Genomic DNA, 25478 nt, shown 5'->3' on the forward strand with positions numbered 1-25478 from the left:
TCAGTTTAAAAAAAAAGATAACAATACAAACAGAATATTGGGCTATACTTCCTATACAATGATGTGAAATCACATATATTTTTAAGTGGTTGATTTATTCCAGCCAACATGGTTCTTGACATTTTTGTCTTTACCCCATTACCCTGACATTTCTGCACATACATTAACTGCATTCTGTTGATGGAATATCTGGGATGCTGTTGTATTATTAATGGACGTATATGTGGGCACTGCCATTCCCAGTCTTGAATGAAGAAATGGGGTGTCCTTTTGACCCTGCTAACAATGGTACGAGCATTCATTTGGTTTTGTCCTGATCACTAACATGAAAAAGTGAAACTCCCTCCTTTATCTTCTTTCAGGAAGATAACAGGGAACAAAAAAAAACCCCATGTTATGTCTACCACCCAAATGCAATGTTTGTCCATATTCAGAGGCCTAGCTAATATCCCATCAAAATTGTGGTCTTGGGCATTAACCACTTAGCCAGTCATTTTCACACTGAATACAAATTGAATTGTCATTCAATAGCTGCAGCTCAAAGGATTGGGAATTACCTTTATACTCTGCAATGTAGAGCGCTCATGAGGAACAGACTATGATAAAAGTAGGTAGTCATATTCTACTCCCCTCTCCCCGCCCCAATAAAATTGAATCTGTCTCCACGGTAATTCTGCTCTGTGGATACTAACAACCTTTGCATTTGAGTCTCACTGCAATCGTTATTGTAGTTTAGTGGTGCATCCACTGAACCAGTATATTATGCTTTTTGTCTATTTATCTTATTTTTATTTCCTCTTTATTGACTATTCTAGCAAGCTCTTTCAAATTCAAACACTGTTCAAGCTTACAAAAAGTTTATCTTGGGAATATTATTGCCTCAAGCAGATGACACCATGCAATTTTATGGCTTATAACTTTTTGTCATTCATTATTAGTCTTCCCACACAGGTGCTACAACAGACACTGCTAATACATTTCAGTTATTTTCTGCCTTGCAATTTGAAAGTCCAGATACGTATCAGCAAGTGCGTATAAATATACTTTCAAACGTTTGGAGGCCAGTTCACTTAATTCACCTATCTGGAATTACATGTGATAGATATTCGGATCAACTTCACACAGTTGGAACAATCAATTTCTACAAAGAATGATATTTTTTGATAGCGCACAGCCTAAAAATAATAAAAATAATGGTAACATAGGTGAAGTCAACAAGCCAGCATTACAGCGGCTGCAGTAGGCCAGTACAGTTCCAGGTGATCTAGAGCCAATCGTGATCACCTCTAGCCATTCTTGTTCCTCTTTAGACCTTGAAATATTGACATGGCCCTTATTTGTTTGCCACAACCACAAGGTTTTGTGATAGCCCAAGCTTCATCTAGATTCCTAAGGAGCATGGCTGGAGACTTCCTCAAAGGCCAGGGGTGATGGTACTGCATGAAAAACAAATTTAGCAGATTAAAAGAACTAGCATATTGATATATACTTCCTTTCCTCAATGTGATTGGGAACCTACTACTAAAAAAGATGGGAAAGTGCTTCTCCTGCCCATAATCACACATATTTATGTGAAGAGAGGCCTCCCTCTATTTTATGACAACTCATTGTGTGTGGGAGAAGAGGAGGAGTAGGGAATTGTGTACATGTGTTCACAAGTTAGTTCTGGTGTCAGCTCTAGATGAATGGACAACAATATGGCAGGCATTAGTGGTACAACAACAAAACATGAACTGTGAAGTACTTCATGGAATGAAACAAAAAATAGTGATTTCACACAATGATTCAAGATATAAAGCTTTGTCCTCACACTTTAGGATAAAGAGGTGTTCCTTCCTGAGGTAAATTGCCATTTGCCACAAAAGTGAATGTTAATGAGTGATTGGTTCTTCCACAAGATCCTGGTCTCCCTTTGCCACATTCTTTGAGGCTGCTACTTAACTCTTTTGAGGGCAAGGAGACAGAACATTCTGTCATGCAGCATGTGAAAGTCTGTGTGGCTGTTAGTGTAAGAACACAAAGACTGAGGAGATGCATAAAAAGAAGGCATAAAGGGAACACATATACAGTGGTACCTCGGGTTAAGTACTTAATTTGTTCCGGAGGTCCGTACTTAACCTGAAACTGTTCTTAACCTGAAGCACCACTTTAGTTAATGGGGCCTCCTGCTGCTGCCACGCTGCCAGAGCACGATTTCTGTTCTCATCCTGAAGCAAAGTTCTTAACCTGAAGCAGTATTTCTGGGTTAGCGGAGTCTGTAACCTGAAGCGTATGTAACCCGAGGTACCACTTTAGTAGCAGGAGAACCAGGATATTCAATTGGAAAAATAGAAAAATCTAATTAAAGCGCGTGTGTGTGTGTGTGTGTGTGTGTGTAAGAAATTAAGGCCACAAATATAGATGTGGCAGAGTTTGGAAGCAGTGAAGTTTGGGAAAGAATCTGAGCAAAGAAACCAGTTGATATAAAACTACAATAGTCTAAATAAGAATATGGTTTTAATTTACTCTTACAAGGCAAGATAATAAAAACACCTGCCTATTTCACTGGACTGGCACCTTTAGATCATGTGCCAGTCCACTGAGTCCCCCCTTTCATATCTCTTATGGCTTCCCTTTATTTCTCCAGCAGGTATCAAACCCAACAGAAAGCAGTGGTCATGGGCTACAAGTGACTATGGTTCAGTCTCTTATCCAGTTAGTATGCTACTCTGATTTCTAATCAGCAGCAGGAAGAAGTTTATTAACTGATTAGTTTCCTGACTCAGAGCAACCTAAGTATTCAAGTACCTTCATCAGATTTCTAATATCAGTGTTTTCTACTATCAGTGAAGCTCTGTATAATTATAAAATGTGTGGAGTAGTACTGAGTGACCATAGCTAAAGATCCTTGAATCAAATTTGCTTTGTGTACTATTCTACACGCAAAGTTCACATGTGAACCTGATACTAGTTGACTGTCATCTAGAATTCATAATGATCCAACTATTGTTGGAAGTTTAAGATTGTAGTTTCCTGCTGGATAATTTGTTGCTGTTTATTGATGGAGGAGTTGGGTGGGCTATCTCTGTGCAAATTCCCATACCTTTTCGTTTAAATTATTGGCATGGTGTGCATGGTGTGCTCTTGTCTCTGACATGGCTATCAAGAAATAAAATGGATTCCGCTTGTGCTACTTGTATTAATACAGTAACATGGATTCATCTTGACCAATGTTTAACTGCTAAGCTTTCTGCTGGGAAGTTTTCAGGCATACAAGGAATCTAGGCATCTCACCTGCCAGAAGCAATAATTTCTGTGCAGATTTGTGTTAGGGGTGGCACTGTGTTAGAGGTGGCACTGTTCTACCTATTAATTTTGAGATGATGATAAGGTGATAATGACAGAACTTAGCATGATATTAAATTTGTGAATGGATGTAGAGAGGCATTAAAAGCTACCCAGCAAAGTCATCTAGACAGAGCAGTAATAATATTATCAAACTTTAGAGGAAAATAAGAGGAGGAAAGTTATTTATTAAGTATATTTTCAGCCTTTTTGATGTGTTCCAGTGGTTGGTTACAATATAATTGCACAAGAACCATTCCAGACACTTAAAGATACAGCATTGAAAGTTCAGTCATAAGAACCACCAGAAATGCAGTGATGGCATAAGTGCACAGAAAAATGAATAGGTCTTTGCCTGGTGCCAAAATCATATATGATTCTAGGGGAGGTTATTCTAGAGTCAAAGTGTTACCACAGAGAAGTCCCATGTGATGAACTGATGTATTTCCCCTCAGTGGTAGGACCCAGGCATGTTGATAGAAGGAGAGGCATTCCTTCAGATATCTGGTTCCCCAACTGTTTGGGGACTTCATAGGCCATCCTGGAAGCAAACAGGCAGCCAATGTAGATCTGTCAGGATTGGTGTTTTATGATCCCAGTTCTGAAAGAACTCTGGAGAAACAATAGGAATTAAGGGTTGGTAGGGACAAGGACAATAGTGATCATCAGATAGCAACACATGCTGGAAAGGTCTGGTGAGTAGAATAGCAAGCAGTAACTTGGGGAGCTATTCATCTTGGAATAGATTGTTACCTGGCTATTGCATTAAAACCCTTGAAGCATTTTCACACACACCCTCCTTTCAGAGTACTGCCTTCAACACTTTCTCCTTCCAGAGCTGGCATTTTTTCAGGCTCTTCATCTTTCTTACAGTGTGTTCAGCACTGGCCAAGCTGAAAGCATAATTCATCACTGCCATTACAGAAGACAGTGAGCCTTGGTATTGTGAGAAAACATGAGTTCACACCTAATAATGGGCTAAAAAAGATTAAATGAGATTTCCATTCCAGGAGATGGAAAGATATAAATTTAATATTAAAAGCAATAAGTTAAGTTGGGAAATAAGATTCAGGAATAATTCAGCAGCTACAAAAGTATTGTCTGATTATGTAGTTTTTATGAGCTATCAAAGTATTCAAGCGACAGTAGCTATGGTGGCAGGGTTGTTGTTTTTCAAAGGAAAGCATTTCTAATTAAATATACTTGATAATAAGACTAATTCAGTAAGCATGATGAACTAAGCAGGGGAATTGATCATGTATCTATGATAGCCATGGCTGGCAGAATCAAAGTGGATTTGGCAAGCTTATGCAATGAACTCTCTTCCAAAAATAAAAAATAAATATGGAATTTTTTTGCTGTTAGGTCCTGTAAGCTCTCCACAATCAAATCTCAATGAATATTCTATAAACAGTAGCCAGTTTATCACCTCCACACAAGCTTTGTGGAAACAAATCATACAGAATGCTGAAAGTGATCTAATTTGCAAAAGTGACAAATTATAGAAGGAAAGCAGTGGTAAACTGTTACAGGAAAAACAACAAATAATCCCGTGATACTTTTAAAACTAACAAACATGTCATAGCAGTAGCATTAATGGGCCAGAGACAAGGGTGGGGGAGAAATTAGATTCAGTTTGCATATAAAGGCGAACATACCTAATTCCCTGGAGCCGAATTGCCCAGGGGCAAAAAGCAGATCATGCTTTTTTTTTTTTTTAAGAGGGAAGTGGATGTGGAAACAAAGCCGCTAATCAGCAAGCAATCAGGGAGGGAGATAAGGGCATAGGCGCCGACTCCATGGGGCCTGAGGGGGCCCGAGCCCCCTCAAAAATTCGTTTGGGGGGCTCAGCCCCCCAATAATCTCGGGCGCCCCTCCAGCAGAGCGCCGCCGCCATCCCCCGCCTCCTCCCCACCTGCTCCCTCGCCAGCCAGACAGACAGCCAGCCGCGCGCCCTAGCCGGAGAGCCCCGGCCGTCCCCATCGCGCAATCGGCTGGATCTCCCTTCAGCAGGCCGTGCTCACAACTCGGCCCAGGGACCCCCCAGCAGCGGATCTCCGGCCCAGCTGAAGAATCCTGCAACAAGCCCCCTCCTCCCCAATCGCTCCGGCTCCGCCGAAATACTTTAAAACTCACTAATTTTCATCTAAAATTTAGAAAACTTCCCGGGGCAGGACCCCGGTATGGGCCCCCCCAATATTTTTTATAAGTCGGCACCCCTGGATAAGGGATGCCAGAGATAAAGGAGGCTGCCTGGGAGGGGGGAGGTAAAGACAGCAAACTTGAAAAGGGGGGAAACAGGAAGACTAAATCAATGAGGAGAGAAATTGGAAGAAAAGGAGGAGCAAAAAACTGCTCCAGCTAAGGAAAAGGCACTAAGGCAAACAAGAGGGAATGGAGTGTTGAAAGGAAGCAGCTGATTGGTGGGATCGGGAGAGAGATAAGGGACGCTAGCGGAGGCTGCCTGGGAGCGGGGAGGTAAAAGCCCATGGATCCTCAGGATTTTTACATTGGGTCACCCCAAATTCACCATCAGATCACATAGCATGTCCATGGCTACAGCCTGCACCAAAAAAAATCATACTTCCACTGTTTCGTTCAGAATATTTTTTCTTGTTTTCCTCCTCTAAAAGCTATGTGCGTCTTATGGTGCAAAAAAGATGATATATTCTAGATCAGAAAAGGTTGCCCGTCTTAGTTAAAGTTTGAAAATACGTTTTATATTGTTATTCAGTGGGGGGGGGGGAACACCCTACTAGTTAACAAAAGTTAAGTTTATCTCATGTTGGCTCAAGCTCTACAAGGCCAGGAAAGTGGAAGCTAAGGCTGATGTCTTAACAACAACAACAACAACAACAACTATATTTAACTGCTAACCACATGGCATCTCATTTTCAGACTGAGAGGAAGCCTTTAAATTCCATTATGTTCAGTAGGCTAGCACAGACAAATCTGGTCCAGATCTGGAAGCCACCTTCACAATCTAAAAGCTCAGGATCATAACTGATAGAGGTATCCTGGCTTCAGGACCACTTAGTCTCTCTTTCTTTCTCGCTGTTTCAGGATCAGTTAAAAATAAAGATTACACTTTAAAAACTAACAAACATGTCGTGGCATATTTACACAGTCTCTCATGCAACTAGTTAGTGCTTAGGATCCTTACAAGTACGGATACAGTAGCCCCGAAGTTTTTCCAGTTTATTGAAAGAAGCTGGAGGTAGGAGAGGAAAGAGACACCAGCAAGTCATTGCCTGTGTAAACGTTTGCAAGTGAATAGAAATGACCATCTGCATTCAGAAAGATTTAATTCTGGATAAGTCTGCTTAGGATTGCGCTTTATTCTTCTTATGTGAGATCTTATAGTTAAATTGCACAGTGAGAACAGTAGCTTGTATATCCTTGTGACTGTAAGAAGAAAGTATTGTGTGATCTAGCAATGCATGTGCTCATTCTGCCGCTGCCGCAGAATAACAGTGTTAACAGTGTTAACAGTAGCTTTGCAAAATAACAGTGTGCTTTGTGCTAGGGGAAAATGTCAAAAATCAGACAGAATGCTTGTCATCCTTATTTTGCACCAAAAATGAAACTTACCATTTTGAAGTGTCTTCACCTTTTCTGTCCATCCTGGAGAAATATGCTCATTACTGTGTTGTTGCTTCTACCGTGTTGTTCCCTGTTTAGGGAAGTTTTTAATATTTAATGTTGTATTTTGTTTTTAATATTTGATTGGAAGCCACCCAGAGTAGCTGGGGAAACCCAGCCAGATGGGCGGGGGCATAAATATATTATTATTATTATTATTATTATTATTATTATTATTATTATTATTATTTCTTTTAATACCTCATGTAGGAAATACCTCCAAAGGAGAGAAAAAAATCTTTTCCCCATAGATACATAGTCTTCATGGCATCCATATTCATATGAGAACACTTTTTGCTACTTTACTTACTGGAGAAGTAAAAAGAGTCAGGAAGAGTCTTGTGAGTAATGAATATTCACAAATTTTTGAATCCTGAAGAATTTTCAGGCAGAAGTGATCTGAGCGCTGTGGTGGACAAGGAGCAGCCCATGCTTCGTATGCCAGGTTCAAAAGCCAACATCTCCCATTACAGCAAGTAGAGTTGGGAAAGATGCCTATCCTGGGACCCTGGAGATATAGACTTTAAGCCTGGCTCTGCATGCATCTTCATCTGATTAGATGACCATGAGTCCAATTCCTAAAAATCCCTGCATCAAATAACCATTCATTCCATGGTCTAGAGTCATTACCATTTCTAAGTCTGTTTCATATCATAAAACTGCTCTGATAGAACATAGATAGATAGAACATAGATAGTGCTATATGTTTAGGTAAAGTGCATGACAATGGTACTGTATTGTTCAGAGTGTTGTATGGTCTTTGATGAAGGAAAAATTAGGGCCAGATTCAACTAACACGTACTAACAGAAGTTAATGCAATAGACCTTTCCCCCTCTCTCCTCTCTTGCGCCCCCACAGCTCCCCCACATCTGCTTCAAAGGGTCAGAAGAATCCCAGAACAGCATGCAGGAGAAGGAAAGAGGAGATTGTCTCATTGGGCAAACATAAACGTTTGCACTGATGAGACAATCTCCTTTGCATTAGTCAGCTCCCCCTTTTAGGAGGGGTTGCTTTGCGGGTGGGAATCCGGGTCCTCGCAGCAACCCTGGAGTCTTATATTAGTCACCTAGTTGTCGGGGCCGGGTATGAATTTTTCCACTAGGCAAAATTGGTTTTCACCTACCTAGTAGCAATTGTCACAACTTTGTAAGGTTAGGTATTGGGTAAGCCTTATTATGGGAGGAGAGGTTGTTGCCTCCACCTGCCCCTTCTCGTTAAGGGGATCCCGTTAAAGGGATCTGGGGGTGTGGTTCCTGTCCAAAGCCTGGGCGTGGGCTAGGGTCATGCCACAACCCCATCAGTGACCCTGGGGGTGCTCTTAATTGATGTACATCATAGGGCTCCCCCTTTCAGTGGTTGACCCTTAAGAGACTTCCTGCAGTTAGGCAGGAGTCAGGATATAGTCTTGCTTCACCCAATTGCCTAAGCCAAACCGCTCACATTTGTAACCAATAAAGTTGTGGCCTTATTTATCCCATTAACCCATATACTTGTGTTGGTGTATGGCGAGAGCTAGGGGGTCCAGGGCCTCGCCACACAATATTGTAGTCCATCCTTAAAGCTGAAATTTGTGTGCATTTTTAAATATTTGTCTATCACAAACAGCAGAAATTAGTTGGTCATTTATACAACTCCTTGAAAAACTTTCCACATAGTGTTTTCAGTTATCTCCATTGAGGTAGAACACTTGTAACACTAAATGTCAAAATGAGATAAACTTGTTGTACTTGACTGGTATTTGTTTCCCTATAGATTTTAACCAGTGGGGCTTGTAGTTCTTTGTGGAACATAATTACAATTTGATTTATAATTTAACTTGCAGGGAACCATGACTTCTGGAGAGCACTCGTTTTATCTGATATTAATTATTCTCAAAATGATTAAGAGTTAAGCCAATAAAAGCAAAACTTTGAGTTGCTTCCATAACACAAAGCAAAAACTATGGACATATATTTCATTACTAGCCATTGTTACCCATGTTACTTGCTCTGGGTAGCTCAATAGTGAATGAGGCTTTAATTTTATGTTCTTCTTTGACCTCATATATTTAGATATCATTCATGGGAAAACCAAGAAATTACAGGCCTGTTAAAGTCTGTCATTACGTTAGTGAAAGGCATTATTAAATCTCAAATTCTAAGTATATAGGCCTTGCTGAGGACAAATCAACATGGTTTCTGTAAAGAGCAGTTCTGCTTCATGAACATCTTTAGGGTTTTCTTAGAGAAGAAATGGCAGCCGGCAGCCACCAAAAGACCTAGGAGTGCCATGAACAGGTTCTGCAAACAAGCAGTGAGCCAATGGTGGTTCCAGGGAAGTTCTCATCCAACTAATCCCACAGTTTTAAGCTCCTCTAGAAAATGGCTTTGGAAAGACACAATTTTCAGGGAAGATAGTATAGGTGAGAGGAGGGATACTTAACTCTTGCCCCATACATCACTTCTTCACCACAGTGGCTGTCTACCTAATTAGGGTTCCTAACCCATGTCTTTGTAAGGGATATGTGAACACAGTCTTGCTCACCCCCCAAAATCGATGAGAATTTTTAGGGTGTTGCTATCGGATGTTGAAAGAAAAAAACCAATGCAAGAATGCTCAAAAGCATCAAATCTTATAAACCTTTAAAATCACCTTGATATCATAGCCTTAGGCTGTTATGCAACTTGACTGGGCCTGAGAAGGTTTGTATATTGGACTGCTACAGCTGGGGATCCCATGCTATCCTCTGCTTTGCAGAGGAGAAGTAGCCAGGGTTTGGACTGTCAGTTTCGCCTAGTTAGTGAAGAGACAAACATTTTATCTGCAGGAAGAGTCCATAATTTTAAAAGGCCTCGGAAATGAAGTATGTTAAAAAGGAAGAGGCTTAGAGGAATAGTCTGGTTAATTATTAGATCCCAAATAAGAGAGACTCAGTGTCATACTGTGCAGAAGTGTATGATTTTATCTTCATTGTTTAACAAAGTAAACAAAATTTATATATTTATAAACTTATGAAAAGCAAGCATTTATACATATAGACACATTCAAATGCATACCCAAAGCATCTTCAAACTGGTGACTCTACTAAAATTTCGTAAGCAATTGAGGTGCAGCAACCTCCGAGATCTTGATTCCCCCAGATCTGTACTGCTATCCAAAATCGTCCCTGCCATATATATTTTGCATTATCTTTTCATGTGCACAAGTAGTATCACCTGACTTCCAACTGCCTTGGCAAATGTATCAGCATGTCTTCAATTATTCCTTCTGCCAAAGGGTGGATGGAGGGATTTCAAGAAATATCCCAACAGTATATGCAATTCATTCACTGTGGAAACCAACCTAATTGAATGAATATTCTCCACCTCCCAAGAGACAGGGCAGAAAATGATAGCTAGGAAAATTACAGTGTGCTTAGAAGGTTGAGAGACTAACCTCTCTTACTAGAGCAGGCTCAACTGGGAAATCTCCATTTGAATTAAGAGGGGGAAATGTGTAATTTGCTGGTACTAGAGTTTGCTTTAAATGGGCATTAGACCTTGGGGAGATGTTTATGGTATAGGCTAGGTTGGTTTCAACAAGCAGCTGCTCCAACCTTTCTTTGATGTTGAGATGATTTTCAATATTACAAAGCAAGGACATCAAAAAGCACAGGTGTAACAAACAGCCTCAACAAAGATGGATGCTGGGTATTGTGAATGATATTGTGTGTGTTCTACTAGATAAAGATTTCACTGCACCCACACAGTATAGGTCTACAGTTAACTGTTTGAGGTAGCGTTCATGTTTTAACAACAGCAAGGTGTTGTATCTCCGTGAAGGCTACCCAGTGACAACTCACTCTCAACTCGGAGGTTCAAAGCATGAGGAGGCATTTATGGAACAAAACAATTTTTTTATTTAATTACAGTCAATGAATGTTTAACATTTTCTGGTTTCAAAAGTGTGGCACAAAACTTAGTTTAAAATACAAACTCTTTACATAGGAACTTTTAAACAGCAGTCTTTTACAAACCAAGTCACAGGTAGACAACACCCCCCGCACCAAAAGTCTATCAGTGTTCTAACCAGCAACACCCACTCTTCCTTTTCTTGGATTTAACTTGCCCTCGGGGAATGAAAACTGAGTTGCCCTGCCTAGCTAACTGCTCCCAGTTCTGATCCCAACTGTCCACACTGTTAGTCCCTCTCCCACTGAGAGTCAAATCCCTATCTTTGAGAGCCAATTCACTATCTGTCCCTCCTGACAGATACGTGTTAAGAAGACCGCTCAGACAGAAAGTCCCTATCTGCCTGTTAAACTGTCAGCAGCTCATTTAAATTCCACAGTCACTCTCCTGATTGGCTGATTGCCTCAGCTGCTATCACTGCTTCAGCTCCTATGATATTATTGATCTGCCTGGAAAGTAATGGTCACCAGGCCTTGGTCTGCTGTTCCAGGACACTGATGCACAAAAGGCCATTTCTTGCCATTTACTTAATGCAAAATTAAGATTAGCATTTCAGTCGCCAAATATGAGAATGTATTGAGAGTAGTACACTCGCTGTAGAGCTCTTTTATTCATCTCATTGCTGCTAGATTAGTGTACAATGGATAACTGCAATTTATCCAACATTTATAGTCCTATTTAGCTAATGTTTTTGCTATTCATAACCTAAGCATTTTATGTAAGCTTCCTTTTTTTGACAAGTTTGCAAAACATCTGTGAAATGTGTTCCTGTGTAATAAAGAGTTTACTTGCTTCAAGGAGTTTAATTATCAGGTTTATAAAGCAGAAGTTACAAAAACAAGAATGAGATTCTGGGTGGAGTTGCATATATTTGGAACTCATCAAAGTTAATCTGAGCAAGAATTTTTTTGTGATTTGATTTGACTTTACTTCTGTTGTGATCTCTATGTCTAGGATAGTTGCAGGAGAAGTTAAAGCTAATTTCACCTTTCACATGGTAAGGGGCAAAATACAGGCTGAAATCTTTTTAAGCAATCTATAAGCTGTTCCAGGGGCCTTTTTTAGATGAAGAGTGGAACAAACATTATTTTAATAAATGCTGATGGTGCTATGCCACTTGGTATGTGTATATTGAACATTATTAATGCTGCTACCCATGCCCACCTTCAAAGCTTTCACTCTGGTGTCTTACATTAGCAAGTATAATGTTCTGAAGACAAGTGTGTGAAATACAGGTGAAACTCGAAAAATTAGAATATCGTGGAAAAGTTCATTTATTTCAGTAATTCAATTTAAAAGGTGAAACTAATATATGAGATAGACTCATGACATGCAGAGCGAGATATGTCAAGCCTTTATTTGTTATAACTGTGGTGATCATGGCGTACAGCGGGTGACAACCTCAAATTAACAATCTCAGAAAATTAAAATATTAAATGAAATCAGCAAAACAAGGATTTGCAAATAGAGCAATTCTTCCCAGCATCCAGCACCCAAAGCTGCTGAGAACTTTTGAAAGAAAACATTCACTAATTGATGTGCAAAAGTGGAGAATGGAACTTAAGATTCAAAAAATGAGAAAGTGAAAGAAACAAAAATGGACAGATTCTCCTATCCCATACTATGACTGAGCAAGAATGAGTACTGCTGTCATAATACATTTGGACTCAAAAAGCCAACTGCAGTAAAAGTAAGTCAAAATAGAATAAATAAGAAAAGAAGAGCTTGGGAAAGGTGGGCAACAAGAGTTTGGGTGTATTGACTGGAATGAGAACACAAAAGAAACCTCCAGAGAATCCCACCAGAACTCTTCTTGCATCCTGCTCCTTAGAGACAGGACTTTCCTGAAGAAACACTGAAGAGCAAAGTTCTTTATTTCATCAGACCTCTTCTTCCCAAAGCACTGTGATTGAAGAGCACTGATAAAATTATTCCCTCAGATTACAAAATAGATCTGTAATCTGGTTTGGAACCCTCCCTTTCACATTTTCCCCCTATAGTAAGCTTAAATACATAGTTTGACTTTTTAGCAGATGCGCTGTAATTGTGTCTTTGACACCCACATCCCCAGTGCACCACAAAACACTTCAGGGGACATTGCTTTGGTTGAGGGCATGTTGGACAGATCCTGTTTCACCTTGAACAACATTATTATCCCTCCAAAGCATTCTGCTTGGGATTCATCTGGATCCCTGCACACCACTAAGATTAACATATTAACATTTTAAATTGGTATGTTTCAATATATTACAATTTATTTCTTATTCCCAATGGTTTATAATCCTCCCACCTTGCTGGTTTCATTACATAAATGTTACATGTCTAAATAATATGTACTGTTGATGTAAAGGTAAAGAAAGAAAGGTAAAGGCGGTGCTGTGGTCTAAACCACAGAGCGTAGGGCTTGACAATCAGAAGGTCAGTGGTTTGAATCCCCGCAACGGGGTGAGCTCCTGTTGCTCGGTCCCAGGTCCTGCCAACCTAGCAGTTCGAAAACATGTCAAAGTGCAAATAGATAAATAGGTACCCCTCTGGCGGGAAGGTAAACGGCATTTCCGTGTGCTGCTCTGGTTCTCCAGAAGCGGCTTTGTCATGCTGGCCACATGACCCGGAAGCTGTCTATGGACAAACGCCAGTTCCCTCGGCCAGTAAAGTGAGATGAGCGCCACAACCCCAGAGACGTCCGCGATTGGACTTAATGGTCAGGAGTCCCTTTACCTTTACTAGCCACTTATACTAGTGAATTAAGATTCCAAATGCTCAGATGGGCAAAGACCCTACTGAGGCCACTACTGATCAATTACTTTTAGGGAGTATAGTTCTAATTGTAATTAGCATTGGGGGGTTTTCTCCCTCCCCCTACCCTTTCTAACACAACTATGGCAAAATCATTCAACATAACATTAAGAGCTCATGAAAGATAAGCTCATTTCTGTTTAGTTTTCCTATACTTGTCAAGCATGACATTTTATTACAGTTTTGTTTTTTAGAAATAGAATTTTATTGCCTACAGAACTGTATATTTATTTAGGTAATGGAAATAGCTAGATGACTTGCAATGGAATTTAGAAAGTATAAATGGATATTCTGATTTTAAATTTTGTCTTGCATCAAATGTTTCTTTGAATTGTTGGGGGGGGGACTGAAAAATGTTTGCATTCTTTCCCAATATTTAAATTCATTCTTTTATGTTTCCTCATTTATTATGCTTACGTCATCAGGAAGTTGAGGTATGTTTGCTTCTTCTTCTTAACAATTGAATACCTAAAAGGTACTGCATGGCATTTTATACACAGTCAACATTTTAAATAATGGTTTAGCCTCTTTGTTCCAAAACTTGTTCATTTTCTGGTCTCTGGTCTATGAAATAGACTGGAAAGTATTGAGCAAGAGTTCGTTCTGTTTGGAAACTATATCAGGTGATATTCAACTAAGCTTTCCTCGGAGTAGACCCACAGAAATGAGCAAAATGTAGCTGAATGCTGCCCATTAAACTTCTGTATTGTCATCCCTGGTTTAACATCTAGGTACAAAATGGCTCTAGGCAAACTGATCCAGTAGGGAGGGAAGATCAAACTGGTACAGGCATTTAATCACACAAGCTTCACTAAGTGAGCACTCCTCGAACTTTTCCAGTGCTCAGTTAATAAAGCAGTAATAGCACAATAAATGCTGTTGTTAATCTTTATTTATTTAAAATATTTATAAAGTGTCTCCCATTAACATAGTATCACCACTTCAGTGTACAAGAAAGCATGTCCTTTTCTACATGCTAAAAGTTTATATATCAGAGAAGGTTTGTCTAAAAACAAAAACAAAAACCCCCACAGTTCCCTTATCTATGTATTTTCCCCCATACACAAACATGCTTTTATTCCTAAGAGACTTTGAGTTGTATTGAACATAGCATTAAAACTAAGGTTCCATCAGTGCCCCTCCTCCCCCTGTGTGCTCCCTAAATCTGTTGTTGGAGCTCCCCCAACTTTCCAGAGCAGAACTGGGGATAGCATTCTCATCACACTAGATGGAATCATTGTGCTGCCTTCCCCTACAGTGCAGTGGGTTAAATGAATATGTTCCTCTCAATTTAGATAATGTAAGTAATGAATAGCTTGGGGAAGAAAAGACACTTAAGAAATACTAAAGCATTGTATTTTGTAGAGGAATAAATTAAAAGCAATTAAGCTTAAAGCGGGGGTCAGGTCTAATAATACTTTTTGTGAGAGTGAAATATGCTTCTGCAAGTCATTTGTTCAGTTGAGCAGTAAAACTTCGTAGTAGTGAATCCACTGCATTAGAAGAAGCCCTGGGATGCAGAAGCTGCTAAAATAAAATGATGCTAGTTTAGAATATGTACATTGAAAATATCTTATTCTTAACTAGCTGTCATTTCCTGCTTCGTGTGATTAGATCTGCATTTGATCAATTTCCCACTCCAGCTCACACTTTTTATATACCGCTCTGCCCTTTTGTAAACCGCTTTGAGGTTTTATTACAATCAGGAGGTATGTAGATCTTATGGAAGGGGAAAAAACCCATTAGTATCACCTTCAAAATATGCCTAATGCCATATAAATTAGCAAGTTGCACACAAATTAAGCAAGCTTTGTCTGTAGGCTTGCAATCTAACAAAAAGGCACGATGATATTAGGGAGGAAATGGAAGAACGGTAAAAAGGGGTTGAAGAGCAGCAGTTGGGAGAAGCAAGAATGTAAAGGAGTTTTTACTTCATTGTAAAAGAGAGTCAGCTGTTAAATGGAAGAGCACTCCAGGGAACGAGAAATGGAAGTAGGTGGGGAATAGAAAAAGTGTACTTAGGTTTAACTAGGAAATTGGTACCTTTAGAGTGAAGGTTTTAGGAAGAAGTGTGTATAGAAATAAGAGATGATAGAGAGGCGAAAAGATAATGCAAAATTATTTAAATACAAGTAGCTTAAAGCACTGATGAGAAGGAAGAGGAACCAAGTGACAGGAGCAGTATAACCAGAGTGGGGTTGGGAATTGCATGAGCTGAAAGGCAAGTAGAATATATCAGGCAGGTGGCAGAGTTGAATACAGACTATAGAATTTTGAGAGCAGAAACAGCAATACCAACAAGAATAATGCTACAATTTATCTGTGCAGAAAATGGAGGAAATAATAATGACCATGAATAAGTGCAGTCTACTTCATTTGGTAGTGAATGGTTTATCTTAAAAGTTAAGACTTTGAAAGACCATGGACATATGGAGGAAATGAGAATGCCTAGATTTTAAGCTTGAGGAGAAAAAACAATATGAACATGCGTAAGAGAAAGTTCTGCATAAGAGGAAAAATCAGAAGCTCAATTTTGACCCAAATTAAGTTTGAGAAAATGGATATTATTCATATGAATATGAATACAAGGGTATCAGAAAACCGCAGGGGGTTGGAACATGAAAAGAAGAAATGGCTTGGGTGTAGGTGAGTATAGTTGCAACTCAATATAAATGTGTATGTGAGAGGAAAAAAGCAGATAAAAGAGCTAAAAGGGAGAATGTCAGGGATGAAAAGAAAAGGGCCCAGTACTCAGTTCTTTCAGAAAGCATAAGAGGTGGTTAAGCAGAACCATTGTTAGAAACTCTGAAGTAATGACAAGAAAGTTACTGCTTAACTCCAATACTCAAGCAAGCAATGGAAGTGGGTCAGTCAGCTGGACTAGAGGCTAAAGAACCAGAAGAAGGAATACAGAGAAGAGATATTGCTGCAATAAGATTACTAGAAATAGAAGTGAGAGAGTGAAAAGAACTAAAACCAATTTGAAAACGACCTATGGAAAGACTATACTTTCTAGAATTATCTCTGTACTGTCAAACAAGGGCTGTAATCAAAACATTTGGCCAAGTGAACTGTGAGGAGCAAACCTTTTCTGAGCTGGAAGCAAGTGGGCAGTGTTGCATTCATGTAGCTGTTACTTGCTATTTTTTGACCCTTAAGCTTTTTTTTTCTCTAAGAGGGTTGGAGGAAGAGAAGATAGGCTGAGCAGCTTTAAAAAAAAAAGTGACAACATTTGGAGGAGGGAAAGTAAGACATTGGAAAAGAGCAGTATCCTCAAGAAAGAGAGGAACAATGAGAGAGAGTGGGGAATGAGAATCAAACACTTTTTTTGTGTGTAACAAGGGTAGACTTACAGGAATGAAAAAGAGAACATATAGAGAAAAATTACAAATATGCAATAAAGAGGAATGCTAGGGCAATGGATGTCAGGAAGCAAGAGAAAATTGAGTGAGGGGCATGAGTAGTAGAGTGGAAAGAGAGAATCATGAAAGACAAATATGAGTGAATAATCACAGAAAAAGAAGCAAATAAGGAAACCTCAGCTAATACAGGAGAGGAGGAGGAGGAATGTAGATGGGGGTAAAGGGAATGGATTTTTAAAATCTGTTTTAAAATGCTTTCACCAAAAACTTCTGGAGGAAAGGATGAAAGGAGCACGTGAAGAAGTTATACAATGTTCACAGCAGCAGGGGACTGAAATGGAAAGAGAGATGAAGAGAAGCTCTCAGAATCAATTGACTGAAGGTTGCAAAAGGGACAAGTAGCAATAATTTTGCTTCATTAAGAGATAATAATTTGTTTTTTATTTGAACAAAATGATGTCCAATATTAGTGATACTCAGATTAGACTCACTGAAATCAATAGATTTTATAACTTAAATCCATTGATTTCAATGGGTCTACCCCAGAGTGTATTGGCTATAATCCAAGATCACTAAAATTACCACGTGCAACTTTAATTCATTTTTTAAAATGTAGATAAATGTAGGGGGTGGGTAATGTACTAAGGTTGACTAGTTAAACTGTTAAATTAAAGACAGCTCACTAAATCCTTTGCTTGTTAAGTAGTTGAAAATATTGGGTTTTTTAAATGTCATTTGCATGCCACCCTTCATGACTTCTTTATTATCCCAGAGTGCTTTACAGGAGAGGAATACCTAGTAAAAAAAACAACAACAAACCTGTGGTATTTTTATCATCTCTAGCACAGAAATATGAGGCCTACACCCAGTCAATTCTCTCCCATGCAGGATATGCACACCCAGGAAGAGCCATTTGCCATGCTTACAAAATCTGGTATTGTAAATTGAAATCCTGGTTGTGCATCTTGAGGAGGAAGAGCTAATAGCAGCCAATGTGTGGCCCTGTTGAGAAAGGAAGCAACCTCTGCCTCTGCTTGTCTTGTGCACACTACTTGCACAATATTACAGTTCCTTATGCATAGCTCTTAAACAGATGCCTTACCACAAAGGCCAGTTTCACAGACTTCATTTGTAAATATGTTGCTAGTGCTGATTTTTACAGGTATACATGCCAGAGACAGAGGAAAGGTCACTTACCACTAACGTGTGTAATGGGTAAAAGAACCTTTGCTATCAGATTTAGTCACTGCAGTTCATAATGCCTTTGCTTTGAATATGAATATCAGCAAATTAAAAAGCCCAACTGTAATATGAAGCATTATTACTTCCAGAGTTTTCCTCTAACTCAGATATAACCCAAGTTAACCCTTTTCCTTTCCCAATCCATTCCAGGTATAAATTTTGGAATGGAGTAAGGGAGAAAAGTGAACTGGTTATGGGGAAGGATTTCAACCATGTCATTCTCCACATTATGTCATTGGGTGTGCAATGATATCCTGAAAAAGTTTGGGATTGCACTCAAAAATAACCAAGATCTCTGCCGAGTTTAAAAGAAAATTGGTTGGGCTAGATGAGCCCAATTCCAAATGAAGCCGAGAGGAGTTTTCCCTTCACTGGTTAGGCTTCTTTGAAATTCCCTGGATATATACACAACCCTGGAGCCACTAAGATAGCACAGTATTTTGAAATATATCTTCATTTTCTGTGTTATATTTTGTGTGTATATGTTTGAAAGCAACATTTTAAATTTTTAAACTTTGTTTTATCTTGAGGCCAAACAGTAAATGGATTACAGAAAAAGAGTTTGCATGTTTGTTTAACAAAGAAATAAATAAAAGACCTGCCCAAAAGAATACCTACGTTTCATTTTAACAGTTTAACTGTTTTCACTCCTATTTTCTTCCCTTTAGGATGATTATTTCAGAAACTGGAATCCAAACAAGCCTTTTGATCAAGGTAAAAGAAATATTATATTCACTCTATAAAATTGCTTTGTTTTATAAGTATCAATATCCATAATGCTTGGTTTCTCAACAACATAGCTTCACCTATTGGTTTAAAACAGCTACTGACAGGAGCAGCCAGCCTGGCTTATTTCATAGAAATTGCTTACAAGGGTACCTGCACATTTTGCTTCACAACTTCCTTTTCCAGGAGGGCTAGAACCTTAAAAACACTAAAGAAAGCAAATAAATCTTAACATCTAGATGCTCTGCCCAGGAGCACCAGTGAAGGCCTTCACAGTTATCGTAGTGACTGTGGGCGCTAGGTTGGTGACCCCAGATTAAACAATAAAGTTCCATTCTTTCAACTATACCGTAGTCTCACTGAATTCATATTATTACAAAGGGTCAAAGTAGTTGCAACATGGAATTAGGATCTTCTGTGATACTTCTTTTACTCATTAGCAGCCCAGTGGGAATGCTTTGAAAACTGAGAAAGTGGTGCTTTGGAAGAGAGTGTCTAATTTACTGTTGTGCCTTTCCCCAATATAAATTACTTTCTCATGAAGACTGGTGCTTCGCATGTTCTGTAAAGATCTCATTTTTTGCAGTAACCTTTCTATGATCTCTCATCTGTATTGGAATAGTGTTGTGAAAGTAAAAAAAATAATGCACTGCAAAAAAAACAATGCATATTTGTTATGTTTTGTGATTCTTTCACTTGTAATATCTTTAAATGCATTTTGTCAAAGTTGCCAGTTTATGATGAAACAATTGTGCCAAACATGGCTTTAGAATTTCAACAGCATCATCTGCTGTATTTTCATTTTTCTTGCTACATTTCTGTTCTTTTTCCTTTTCCCTTTTTTGTGTGCTTGTGTGCAAGAGATATTTTAGCTTGCTTCCTCATCTGAAAATAAAAGGTCACCGTAAACAATAGTGTAATGCTACCCCTGGAAAGACTGCTGTTAAATGCAATTTTTGTTTCATTGTGAGTGCAAAAAAATCTCCCACAGCAAAGAGTACACCCATCAAATGTGCTAAAGGAAAAGGTGTCAGAGCTGTCTTGCTCTCATGTGCAGTATACAGAAATAAAAGAGTCAGTGCTGTGATGCAGTACCATATGTTGGCAAGGAAATACTGGTAAAGTGTTGATGAAATCTATCACTCAAGAAAACAATGTTACCAAATGATGGAATCATTAACCTAGCAGACCAAAACTCACCTGCCTTGAGGAAAGTAAAATGGTAAAGGAATATCTGGCCTGCCATTACTCTATAAATTCATATAGCCGAATAATAACCTGTCTATAACGGTAACATATGCCTGGATTCGTAAAGAATATAGAGCAGCACAGTATATTCACGATCCATTTCTAGTCAGATCAGTTTTGGTAAATCACAGATTCATGGAAGCCACAAGTACTTTAGGAAAGGTATTTAATAAATTCTGATTGGCTGGAGCACATAGAGATTCTACATGTGGGTAGTTTAGAAGTTTATCATAGCATCTAGAATTTCCAGAGACTCTACAGCAGTTTCTCAAACTTTTAGATCATCCTCCATCCTTAATGCCTGACTCTGGCTTCCGACCCTTTTATCTTTGTGCTGTCATCTGTTGTACAGATGAACATGCCAAGATCCTTGGTTATAACCTCATTTATACGGCCTGTTGCTGCTGCTTGTGTTGATCTGTGGGATACTAATCTGAACACTGGCACTATAAGAGGAATAGAACATATCTCTAATCCTATCCATAAACTATAGTCAGGAAAATACCGTTAACCACAAAGTGACTACTCTCTCTAGCTCCCTTCTTTTCAAATCATATTAGGATGTTATGAAAGTGGGGGTGCTGTCACAGTCCTCTGTCAGGGATATATAATGCACCCAGGTCTTGGCTGGAGGTCAGGAAGGCATTACTTGCTTAACGAACATACATATCCATGTTCCTTTCAAGGGGGAAACCACCATATTGAGAACCCCTTCTATACAGGGTTGTGCAGCAGATTCTTTCCAGATCTCATACGGAGAAGATAATAAGGCACATTAGCAGTCCTGCTGGGGTTGTACATATCAGTTTCTGCCAGTTGAGTAAAAAGCAAAAATCTGCAACCATTCAACTGGAAAGTAGTTTAAGTGCATATTATAAACTGATGGTACCACACTAGATTTCTAACAATGTGACGGCCACATTTCTCCCTTAGAACTTAACATTTCTGCTGCACCCAACAGCACGGCAGAAGAATACCATTCTGCACTGGTGTCCTGAAAACCCTTAAATAAGAAAAAAAAAGCTGCTTGAAATAGTTTTTCATTAAGACTCTGTTACTAGCAAGGAGAACATGTGGGACAATTAACCTTCCCTGGGTCTTGCCTCATTAAAATTTTAGCAGATGCTATTGATCATCTTTACACTGCATGGTGTCTACTGCAAACAAGCACTGCTGGCACTCTGGCATATATAAGAGGACAGCTTCCTAGGCTGGTGACCAGCATTATAAAGCATGCAGTTTTGTAAATTACTGTGCAGTAACCAACCAGTTCCATTACAAATTTTTAAAATCCCTGACATTTCACTGGCACATTACAGACAAATAGTATTCTCTTCCATATTTATTGCTGTATTATGTGATGTACATCACAGTAGTTACTGACCAATATGTGTCTGATGAAGTGCTAAAAGTATCCTTGAGATCCAATCATTTCTACAAAAACAGCTGGATTGTGCTGTTGTTCTACCTCGGAATTTATCTCCTGTGTGTTTCTGGATGCAACTTAAGGACAATCCACTCATGCAAGTTTCAGGTTTGCCACTACTGGAATACCAATGAAATACATCTCTGTTTGGATTAGATGTTCAACAGAATGTCTGTAGGCTACCTAAATCCCTCCTTAAGCCTTGTGTTTCCAGGATTTAAATTTGGTTTTTTTGTTTTTCACTGTTGATTGGCACAGGAATTACTTTCCTCTGTGGACATACAATGATTTGAATGTGCAATTCTTAATGCATAATTATCTCGTTCATGCAAAGAAGGTATTTGTGAAAGGACTCGCCCATTTTCTAACCGGTACATAATCACAAGCTTCCCGGCTGTATTATGTGGTGATTGAATGTGCGTGTGTAATGGTGATGTGTGTTGGGGTGAGTTCAGGAGGGCTCGGTTTCATTCTTTACTGAAATGTGACCATTTTATATAAGTAAGCCTTATGCTCCTGCATTGCATTGCTGGTTTTTATTGTCTTGTATTTCCTGGGATGCTAATGTATTTGTGCTCTTGGAATTCTAATGATGTCAAGTTCTCTCTCATATTTGTAATTGCCTTACTTTCAAGCCGCTAATCAGTTTGCTGTTATTGTGAATGCCACGTTTCCTCTCCAGGGCTTCTAAAGCTAGTCTGCACATTTTCTCCCCCTCTCTCTAAAAATCCAAAGCACAGCTATTGCACTCTGACATATAATCAGTGACCTGTTTAAAATTATTGATTTAAGCTGTTCAGAAATCAGACTTCATAAACTGGGCAGTTTTAATACAGATAATTGACTCTTGGCAGTTAGGTCCCGTTACCTTAGGCCAAAATAAAGCAGGGCAGGGAATGATAGTGTTGTTGATACAATGCTACACAACATACACCTCTGTATGTCCTAATTGTTAAGAGATTCATGTCAAAGCCTCCATTGTTAGATGGGCCAAGTAATCCTTCTTCCATAGTTTCCCATCATCAGAATACCACTCTGTGAGCTCCAAGTACATGTGAAATGAAGTCAGAGAAAAGGGCCCCATGTCATGTGTCTTATAGTCTCCCTATATGGGGTTTTATATTGGTGGTAGTGTGCTGTGAATGGGAGTTGTTATGCCATATCCTATGCTCTGCCACAGCAATATTGGTAGGATGGAAGGTGACCGGAGGTGGCTACTTTGTTTTGGGAGGTAAATTCCTTACACCAGGTTGGCAGCTTGTCTAAAGCTTTGCAGCCATGTTCTGGGTGCATAGAAGATTTTGCATAAGTGTGCCCTTACGCTGTCCCATCCACAGCTCACCCCAATTTCATCAACATACTTTCACTGGTGAAATAGCTCTGCAAGCAGAGTATTCTACAGGTATGTCAGAGGATTTCTACTGGCAGATCTGTCAGGACAGTAGCATATTTTGAGTTCCACCAGCATAATTAGGCTTCTGCCACTTCACAATATACCTCTGCTGGTGGATCGGACTCCACCCTGAAAGTCTCACATAATTGATCAGTAATCAGCAAAAGTACGTAGTTCTAATTTCAAAGTCTGGGTTCCTTTTAATGCTGGGAATGTGTATTTTTGACTGCTCGCTGTGACTAGGAAGTAGGATTGGGGGATAGGAATTGCACAGGTGGAAGGTTTGCCAACTTGAAGTCTTATTCCTGAATTTAAAGTGGAGGGGGGAAAGATATTGGCAGAACATGTTTATAGTCATAAAATGGAAGGGATTTATAGCCAACAATTAAGCTATTAAAATAACCATTAGGATTCTATTCTCCTCTGAGATTACAATATTGACTCACTTTTCTCCCCTTAGAGAATGTGGGAATTCTTTCACTTCATATGTGAGGACTTGACAGAGAATGAGAGAACAGGTACACAGGCAGGAGGATGAAAGGGAGATTTTTCTTCCACTGTTAGCCCCGTAGACTAACAATGGCACCCAGTAGAGATAGAGAAAACTCAAGGGTTGGAAGCTTAGAAGCCGCAACACTCCATGCTCTTTTGCTCTTGGATGTAACACATTCAGAATTAAAGATAGCTCCAGGGACTGGAAAAGAAACCAACAATCTGTACTTTGTCCAAAGCAGTTGTGGATTTGAGCCAAAAGAGAAGCGCACAATGGAGGTTTCTTCTGATATTATGGAACGTAGCAGTTACAAACAAATGCAGATGGCCCACACTGCCATGCTTCCACATCTTTCCTCCTTCATTCAGAATAAAAGGTTCAGATTTATATTGTAAGCCACTCTGTGATCCGTGGTATAGAAATGAAATAAATAAATAACTTTTCCAAATGAGAATATGCCTGTACCTGTCCCTGAGAATGGAGGGAGAATGCAGAGGTTTGGCTTTGCATGATAAAAGAGAAGTGCAGGGTATTTGTACTCCTCTCTGCCTGCCACCCATGTCCCATGATGATGGAGGTTTATTGCCTGCTAAAATAAGGAAATATGTACATAGGCCACAAATGCACCCCTGATTGCCTATTGGCAGGAGGTGTGACTTCACTGTCCTATTTCTTGTTCCTAGAAGAGCAGCAAATACAGCTTAGTCAAAATACCACTGCTTGCCCTTCAAGTCATTCCAGAACTTGGGTGTTGTGTAAATGTACCATATATTCCAGTTGTGCAGCCTGACCCCCCCCCCCCGCACTTTTTTGCAAATAGTGTCCTTCCTGTCATTTTTACTATAGCTGTTCTGCTACTGCTCACTGAACTACATTATAGGGCCGGCTCTCAAACATAAAGAAACCCATTAAACATGCTCTATGGACTTGAACAGTTCACCTTGTTACATTTGAGTCCTGATCCCTGCAATTATTTCCTCTCTTTTTTAATAAGATGGTGCCAGATTTTAAAGAAAGAGCTGGAAAAGTGGTTGTATACCTTTGCTACATACTTCATAAGTACAAGAGAAAAAGTCAACAGTAGGTGTAGCATAACAGCAACATTTCAGTGTAATCACTATGAGCAATAATAATAATATATGTAGATTATAGAGTGTTTGGCTCTATAAATAATAATACAGACATTTGCCCTATCCTCAATTCTCAATGCAGTAGAGATGATAAAGGAAGAGGAGTTGAAGGTGAAGGTAAACAAGGGAAGGATATGTTTTAGTTCAGTTATAGGTACTTCAGCTTCACCACACTAGAGGATAAGAACTAAGAAGTTGTGCCAACAAAGTTGTTGTTAAGAATAATATTTATATCCTCCCCTTCCTCCTGAAGGAGCTCAATAAACACATCAGTGGTAGAACAATACAATAAAACAAAATGAAAACAATCCTTGATTAAAAACAATTAAATATATCTGTATAAAAATAATTACAGGTGCAAATCAGCATAAAGATCTCCATTTAAAAGTCTAGTTGAAAGAAGAAGGAGATTTTTTTATGAAGGGTTTGAAGGAAGGATGTGCCATCAGAAATGTGTTCATTTTTATCAATGGTTAACTGTTGAAATGTTAAAAGAACATATATCCAGCACAAGAAATCTTACATGCTACTGTAGCAGAGGTTCATTTAAATTCTTAACAGATTTGCAGAATCCTAGATATGCAAGCAGATGCTGTTAATTTTTCTGGTAATGTGCACCAATAAAGAATAAACATTGATAGCCTTAAAATCAGTGAACCAATTTAGAATGGTTTATAATTTGTTTGCCATATGGCATTTTAAAAAGCATCATTACCCAAAAGGCAGAAACACTGGAAGTAATGGGATGCTTTTTGTACTGCAGAAA

At 39.1% G+C, this 25478-nt stretch overlaps 1 protein-coding gene across 1 annotated transcript in view; it reads left to right on the top strand.

Moving 5' to 3' along the window:
• SPOCK1 (SPARC (osteonectin), cwcv and kazal like domains proteoglycan 1) overlaps nucleotides 1–25478 on the top strand; it is a gene marked incomplete at its 5' end in the record, with an annotated part of 409034 nt that overhangs the window by 113497 nt on the left and 270059 nt on the right. The window contains 1 exon segment of the mRNA XM_082211637.1: nucleotides 18965–19010. Coding sequence (XP_082067763.1) covers nucleotides 18965–19010 — 46 coding nt within the window.

The sequence above is a fragment of the Podarcis vaucheri genome (genome assembly GCF_965113315.1).
Source record: "Podarcis vaucheri genome assembly, chromosome: 2".
In the NCBI taxonomy this organism is placed as follows: Eukaryota; Metazoa; Chordata; class Lepidosauria; order Squamata; family Lacertidae; genus Podarcis; species Podarcis vaucheri.